The 8,765-nt window shown below is 37.7% G+C and overlaps 1 protein-coding gene across 2 annotated transcripts in view; it reads left to right on the top strand.

Moving 5' to 3' along the window:
- The first annotated feature begins 3,826 nt into the window (after nt 1-3,826).
- The window catches only part of tcf12 (transcription factor 12), a 77,199-nt gene continuing 72,260 nt past the window's right edge, over nt 3,827-8,765 (top strand). Inside the window, exons 1-3 of one of the 2 annotated variants that reach the window (XM_077518553.1) lie at nt 3,827-4,053; nt 5,378-5,466; nt 5,645-5,717. In XM_077518553.1, coding sequence (XP_077374679.1) covers nt 5,395-5,466; nt 5,645-5,717 — 145 coding nt within the window. In that variant the 5' untranslated portion in view covers nt 3,827-4,053; nt 5,378-5,394. The remainder of the gene's footprint in view (nt 4,054-5,377; nt 5,467-5,644; nt 5,718-8,765) is intronic. The other variant, XM_077518554.1, reaches the window with a different exon arrangement.

Raw genomic sequence — 8,765 nt, 5'->3', positions numbered from 1 at the left:
AACTCAAGTACTGCGTCACAAATGAATTGTATTTCCTTAATCGGTGCAACCCAGAGGTCAATTTGCATGCAAATAACAATAAAATAGAATAAATTAGGCTTAAAGCTAAATTTGCATTCTTGACTATACACATTAGCATACACAAAACCGTCTTAAAGTCATTAAGTGTTATTTCTGGCTGCAGGCCACTTTGTGCTTCCTGCGTGTGAAGCTCTGAATTGTGCCAAAGATGTTACAAGTTTACTCCTTTTCCTCTCAGCATAATGGAACTCACGCAGTAAAACATCTGTTTAGGACCGGAGGGACAATTAGAGGTCACCGCATGTTGTTTTACGTGTTGTATGTTGTTAGACACATTTGATTCCTGCAAAATATCTGAGCACACCCGTTCGTTCTCTTGCAACCTGATAAGCAAGATAGATTGCTTACAAACCTGTATTATCTGTAGTCCATACACCTTGCAAAGATTCTTTCTTGACATTTACTACACAGCGAAAACCAAGAAAGTCTAAAATTTGATTTCATGATGTCAAAAGAAAACCAATATACAGTTGTGTTCATGCATTTAGTGTATGTAAAACTAATTATCCAACAAGAGGTAAAAATAATACTGCTTTTTATTATTACCAACATTTTCTAAGAAAATTAAGCAACTTTCCTCTGTCAAGGATTACCACAAATCACTCATTTTTTTTCACGGTATAAAGTGATTCATCCTCTTTGCACTTGAGTGACAGTTATGAATGCTAAAATCTTTCTTATAAACTTTGCCAAATTTTTATGATGGGTACAGTTCAAACCTGGAATGATTTAACTTTTGACATTATTTCCTATGGGAAAATTGTTTTGACATGGAAACAACTCAGAAGTCAACCAGAAAATATTGTTTTATTGCCATTTGTGTGGGGAAATTGCACCACCTTGTGGAGACATATGGGGTTTTCAAGGATTTTGCAAATAACTGTAAACGTTGAAGAGGTTATCATTGTCAAGGAAGAAAGACATGTTTAAGACCTCTGCATTTGGGAAGGAACTAACTTTACCTTGTTGGTAAAAAATAAATAAATAAATAAAAAATAAACCTGCTGATGTCTCTCTTTACGTCATACAAGATGAACTCTTATTTTTGTTTTACTTTTGAGGAATATTTACAAGTTTACAATTCTGCAACTTTAGGTCGATCCACTCCAATTGCAATAGTTATTTAAAGTTGTTTTTTGTTTGAATTTAAGAGATAAGCAGCTGTGAGAAACGGTTTGTACGTAACATATGGAATTAAACGCTGACTTTATGAAAACATTTGATGCATTTTTGGGGGATGACGACAGCATAAAATGGTGCATTAAAATGCTTAGCGGAATAAAAGTGCTGTTAAATTCTTTGTGGAAGCCAAATTCACTGCAGTCCCTGTGAGCTCATCCATCACTCACCCACCCTTTCTGCACTGTTTCCTAGTTTCATTGGCTTGGGTCATTCAAGGACAACTGTGCTCACGACAAAGCAGACATGAGTCCCTACTTAAAACAAACAAACAAACAAACAAACAAACAAACAAAAAACTATATTCAACAATAAAAAAAGGAGCAAATGATTTCCACAATTGGTTGAGTTCAGCTCACTTTTTTCATTTATAACATCCCAATTGCTCTGCTTTCTTAATGCTAACAACAAACAATGCAAAACGTCACAGACGGATTAGTAAATAGCATCAGTGTCACAGTGTTATAACCCATTTAAACAACGGATATTGTAACACAAACGGTGTATATAAGAATACGTGCATACATCTTCTTTATCCTCTGCAATGAATGACTATTACTGTTGCTGTGGTTTGCTGAGCAATGACCGTCTCCAATTATGTCTACAGTACACAGGTTATGTTATATTTCCTCCAGGTGGCCAAAGTGAGGAGCAGCACAATGTCCAATGAATCAAAGTAAATTAAAGTGGCAAATAAGTGTAATTCTTTACATTCTGTTTGTTTGTTTGTTAATGTGAATTTTTATATAGTACAATATTAATAAATACTTATAAAAATGATTGGGATGTCTTACTGTCTTGAGTTATCAGCGTGGCTACAGATTGAATGAAACTCCTATCTCAAGGCACCAAATTACCTCTACTTTACACACTGCAATTTGCACAAGTATTTGTACTTCTACAGATAGGGTGTATATTTGCCATCCCCGAAGAACACTAAGCAGCACCAATGAAATGCCTTCAGCCAAAGCAAACGTAAAACTGACTTCACTGCAGCCCTCTGGTCTGGTTTCTCGCCAGCGCGGAGGAAAAAGTAGTTCCAAACAGTTCGTGCCCTGCGACGTGCCAGAATGATTACTTCGGAGCAAAACAAAAAAAGAGACATTGCACTCAATGTTTTTCATACGTTTGTCTTCTTGAAGCATTGTAGCAAACATCGCCAAGCGTTCTGTTCTAAAGTTTTGCAAAAAAAAAAAAAAAAAAAAGGAAGTACAAATTGCATGCTTGTTGCCCTTTCACACAATTCAACAATCCTAATACAGTATGTGCTGAATGGACACAAATATGAGCTGGAATGGCATTTTTCTTTCTTTCTTTCTTTCTTTCTTTCTTTCTTTCTTTCTTTCTTTCTTTCTTTCTTTCTTTCTTTCTTTCTTTCTTTCTTTCTTTCTTTCTTTCTTTCGTTCGTTTGCTGCTTTAACCAACACTGTGTGGTCATATTGATTACCAATTAGTCAAAATACACATTGATTTGTTATTCAAATAAGACATAACCTACTGAGCTTAGGATATTATAATATAGGCATATTATGTTCCACTTCATCTGACAATTAGGGTAGTTTAAAGCTAGAAAGGCCAAAACATCCCCAATGAAAATTAAATTGCACTAAAAAAATAGCCATGAGATAGAGGGTGCTAAAACTGCACTAATGGAAATCAACCTGACTTTTAACAGACGTGTTGCATTTAAATATCGTGAACATGACGACAAAGATATTGTGGCAGTTTTAATATCACGATATCACGATATTGCGCTTATCGTTACATCCCTAGTGGGCACATCAGGTCCCACACACATCGGGGCCACACTTGGTCAGTTTCATCTCCATCTCGATTCCATGAATGAAAAATGGAATTTTGAAATAAGCCTGGCTGCCTGGCCTGGCTCTTGACCACCTTGATTGGTTCAGTTTGCATATTGTAAATGGTTTAATGGGCTGCTACCTCCATTGGGGAAAAATGGAGGAAAATTATAATCAAGTAGCTCCGTATTGGCCCCAAAAGACGCCGGCCCACCGGGTATCTGCTCTGTATGCTGCATGGCCAGTCCAGCTGTGCTTGTTGGAGCTATATTTAGCATTTATTATTATTATTATTATTTTTACTACAATTGCAGTTTAAATTTTGGGTCAACTATTTACACAGGTGCATTTCTGTATTTTGTGCATGGATCATTTGAAATTTCGTTCTTTTTTTCTTTTCTTTTTTTTTTTTTTACGTTGCGCGTAATCCGAGGATGTTGGGAGGAAAAAAAAGTAACGAGGATATTAAAAGTAAGTAGAATACAGCACATCTGTTGTTAGTACATCAAATGTATAGAATCAAGAGTAAAACGCTGTTTTACAGTCAAGTAAAGTACGTATACGGTATACCTGCAACATTTAAGCAACAGAGTATTTGTACTTTGTTACTTCCCTTCACGGGATTTGACGACGCATATTGATCGTCGACAATAAATAACCGACCGGGCTACCATCGATCAAGCGAGGCTTCGGAGGTGATTAGCCGAGATGAGACGCATCCTCGCCGGCTACAAGGAGCAGCATCTCCCGCTGAGAAGGAGGACCGTGTCCCTGTGCGCGGCGGAGGGATACACTAACCTCATGTCATCTTGGTGCTGAGGCACTCGCACAGCAAAAATGTCTGCCTCAGGGAAACTCTAAGTGGTACAAATAGAGCATATTTCCCACTGCTATTGCTGTTTAAAGGCACATTTCACCCGTGTAGAGGCGTACCCCGAGAAAGTGAGTCTTCACCAGATCACCCTAGTCGGAAATTCACTCGGAAAAAAAGGTAAGCTATCAGGGGGGACTCGGGCGAAATGGGCTCGGACCTGTGAAAGAAGTTGAGAGTTGAGGAGGACTGTAATTGCGTTTTGTGGTCTGCTGCCGAGATTTCATATTGTCGCTCGTTTATTTCTCTTTTTTTTTGTACATTTGAACAATCGTGTGACACTCGCTGTAAGGAGGCGTTTTTCTGTCTATTTAATGTAGAAAAAGCGCTCTGACAGTCTCCTAGCTCGGCTTGAAATCCTTGTGAAGTCGTACTGTAATTGCGGCTAGCAATAGCAACTTAGCAATGTCACTTGTAACCTTATAGCCCTTCTTTCTAAAAGCCTTATACACAACTACAGTGTGTGTTAAACTTATGACCCGTGTGTCTTTGTAACAATGTGCAGTGTGTGATCATCAGAGAATATGCAGGGACGCGATGCTCCTGCTGGTCTTGCGCAAGTCTTGCCTTTAATTAACATGGGGAATGCGTTTGAATGTTCATAAAATGTCTGTATATTACTTGTATATTACCGTAATTATTGCACATTAAACTTTACCCCCGCGGTGAGGATGCGGCTCATTATACACCTCCAAACAGCGAATAACATACTCTAAATGTCATTCCGACATCCATAAATTGAATGACTTCTCCCAAACTGACCAAAAATACACACAAATGTAGGCTGTTTTGTACAGGTTTACCAAAGTTTGTTTACGCTGAAATGGCTCATATCAAATGTGACCCCTCTTTATTCTACTAAAAACTGATTTTAGATTTACCATTGAGTGTGTGTTAAATCAAGGAAAACCGTACATGCCATAAATTGGGGTATGTTTTATGGAACAGTGGTAACTGTGTTAAAAAGGGAGCTACAAACAGACATGAGAACTGTATGTGTTCCACCACATTTGCTAATGTTATCGCAGAAACATGCACCTGTTGATCTTTGAAATGTCATGGGGGAATCTCGAAACAGTCTGCATATTCATGAATATGTAAATGCACATTTTGATTTATTTTTTGATCCGGCCGTCCATTTTTTAAAACAGGAAAAACACCTAGAAATTGAGCCATCAACAGGCAACCACACTCTCATTAGCAGACACAAACGTCACTCACCAGGCTAGGCCCCGCCTTTTAAACGCACAACTTGTCAACATTGATTAAGGGTTTATTAAACATTTTTTAATGTCAGAAAAAATATGTAGATCACAATTTCATATAAACAATTACTATGAGGATGCCAAAATTGATCTATGCATGAAAAATGACGTAAGGGTTAACAAAGTAACCTAACAGTGATGTGACCTGATGGGAGCGTGTTTGTCTGCGTTCCCTCCAGGTCTCAAGCTTGCCAGGATGAATCCTCAGCAGCGGATTGCCGCTCTCGGAACAGACAAGGAATTGAGCGACCTCCTGGATTTCAGTGCGGTAGGGGACACTTTCCAGTCTTTTTGCCATGTGGGTGTCTCTCAGAGGTGTTAGCACTTGAAGCACAGCTCAATTCATCAACACACATTGACGATTGTGATCCCTGCTTACCGCGACACTTGTAAGTCTGGTATATGTGTTGATTTTTGTTTCATTTAGTCTGCATTCATTTTCACAGATGTTCTCGCCACCCGTTAACGGAGGGAAGAACAGGCCGACGACACTTGGAAGCAGCCAGTTTAGTGCTTCAGGTAGGACCCGCTGGTGATTGGAAGTGTTGTACTGTATATGTGTTACATATACGGCGCACTTTCTGTAATTTCACGGCCACTGAATGGCTTGAAATCAATCCTAAAGTTTCTTGAATTGCATTTTTAAATGAGTGCATCAGTCCTGAATTTAAATTTGAATCCAATTTCACTGACTTAAGCTTATCAGAAAAAATGTGGGTTGGTACAGCATATGCGGAAGAAGTGAGCCATTGAGATGAACAATTTTGTTGTGTGCCATAGATGTATCCAAATGTTATTTAATATTATTTAAGAGCTATGTAGATTGCGCCCACCCCCACTGAGGAAGTGATAGAATGGGTCTCAGACTTGAGATCGGGGTCTTCAGTCTGTTTATTGCCATTCCCGGTTGAAGATTACTTTCAAATCAAATATAAAACAAAGGGAATTATGCCTGGTTTATTTAAAACAACTATATAGCTTAGCTTTTGCGGTCTCATAGCTTAATGATAAATAGCATCTAAATAGCATGGATTGAACACAAACGGTGCAACAAAACATCTAGACAGACATTATAACTACTCCCCTTCATACACTCTTTATCCTTTTCAAAGAAGAAGACTAATATTTGTGTTTAGAGTATGGTAATTAAGATATTTAAATGAGGAATATAGCTTTCTCTATGTCTCATAGAGCTCCTAGGTAGCCAAGGCGGGAACACTCGAGCAGCACAATGGCCAATCAATTGATGCAGTGTGACAAAAAACATTTTTAATTGTAGTTAATTATATGATTACTAGGGGTTGGCAGCTGTCAGGCGATTCAATTTTTTAGTCGTAATTAATCGCATGACTTCAATAGTTAATCGCAAATTTTGTATCTGTTGTAAATTTACAATAAAATGTACAGTAAAAATGTTGTTTTTCTTTTCTAAATTTCATACTCTCGTTAATATAAAAATAGGAAACAATGTTAAACGAATAGATATATGGCTGCATCTTGTAGTCATTTATAAAGTAATTTCATAATAATTCATAAAATTAAGTTAAACCTAAAAAGATGTAAAAAAGTGTTTGATATTGTTTTGTTTTGAGGTCATTTTTCTCCCACTAGATGGCACAATTGTATTTGTAAGACGTTGTTGACAGCTTAGTGCATTTTCTTTTCATATTAAGAGCGGTCTTATCTTTAACTTGAAGTAAGTTGTGAAATTCTGCACATTTTTACATTTGTAAAAGACCACAGTCTCCACAAATACATGCATTATTATTAAATTTAATACTGCTAAATTTGTACACGTTTGTAGACGTTTCTGCTGCGTTGGGGAAAAAAAAAAAACGTGCGGTTATTAATCGCGCATTAAAAGAAAAATTTGTGGCGTTAAAGGAACTTTAAATTAACGCACTAATATCTGACACCCCTAGTAATTACTATATGTTTTTATTAAATACATGTGGTCCTATTTTTTCCCGTTAAAATACACATTACAAAAATGAGTTGTTGTTTTTTTTGGGGGGGGGGGGGGGCTGGAACGGATTAAAGACATTTCCATTCATTTTCAATTGGAAAAGTTGATTTTACAGTGTGTGAAACGGTAAGAACACAAAATTAAATCACTACTCATGATTGTAGTGATTGTAGTGTTTCAGTTAATCAGTTTAGGTCTGCCACTCTGCCAGCACAACAAATCATCAAATCATCAAATCCCCAGAAATGACAGCTCTTGCGATCTCGGAGTACCTTAACTGACAAACAAGACAGTGTTTGGTTTGGTTTGAATAAACAGAGGTCAGATTTCGCTTCCTTGCCGTGAATGCGACAGGACATTAAACTGAAGCGCATCTATTGTGTGACGCCAGAAGAGAAAGTCAACAAAACAAGCACTATGGTTTCTGAGAGCATGTTTTGTTTGCGCCCACAAAGCCTTGTTGTCCTCAGTTATCTGGGAAATGAAAGACACACATCGAGGAAAACTGAACAAAAAGACAAAGGCAGGAGAGCCGAGCTGTCATCCATGAAGTGAATTGGGACTGGAGGATGATTATTATTATTTTTTTAACACCTTGCGAAAGCAAATGAAGACACTCCTTCCTGACAAAATTCATACAGAAATCTTTTATTTTAATTTTAGGCTAAAAGCCAAAGTGAAAACAACTCACTGATTGACATGAGAGCAAAGGATTCTTTCTCCAAAAGCATCAAACAAAGTGGCCGTATTCCTTGATTACAGTTAGCATGCTAATACGTGGTTACCTTTGACCACTTTGAATCTGTAAGCTGCTTGCATGCACAACATGACTGAGGTGAATCATGCAACAAGAGATGATCTACAGGCTATGTGAATGTTGTGTGTGTGTGTGTGAGTGAGTCCGAGATTTTCCCTCCCCCTCCCCTGTGCCACATTACAGGCTGAGAGAGAAATCTCCCTTCCGGAGTCGCAATAGCAGGAATTTATCATTGATGAATCTTAATGTTATTTTGATCGTTCAAAACCGGACTTCCCAAGAGCAAATATTCAATGTAAGGATTATGTTGCGTGGGTAAATATACGGCGGTGCCTTGAGATATGAGTTTAATTTGGTCTTTACTCAAACTGTGGGGAAAAAAATGCTCTGATACTATGGCGCCGATACTTTAATTTAAACAGGCTTTGTGGTTTGTATTGCCACTTACATTTTAAGTTGACTGTCAAACTAAACCTATTAAAAAGACTTTTTTTTGTTGATTTGGATGGATGTCATTATTTTATTACTGTACTACAATATTATATAGTGCTATTTTCGGGAAGTGGCCGGAACAGAGTAATGGCGTTACCATTAATTTCAATGGTGAAACATAATGTTAGTGCATGGATTTGACATACGTTTCTATAATGGTATTAAATAGTGTCACAGCAGTTTTATTATGGTCAATGAATGACACTGGGTGCAATGGTTTTGTGGTGCGACTGTACACTTGGTTGAGTCTAGAGTTTTCCACCAATGTGTCTTAATATCCCCAATGCCAACGTAATACGTTTCAATATGGCACCACTTGCCATAGTAAATGTAAAAGACTACTACCTGCAGA

Source organism: Festucalex cinctus, chromosome 4 (assembly GCF_051991245.1).
Source record: "Festucalex cinctus isolate MCC-2025b chromosome 4, RoL_Fcin_1.0, whole genome shotgun sequence".
Lineage (NCBI taxonomy): Eukaryota > Metazoa > Chordata > Actinopteri > Syngnathiformes > Syngnathidae > Festucalex > Festucalex cinctus.
This window is presented reverse-complemented; position numbering and strand designations above follow the sequence as displayed.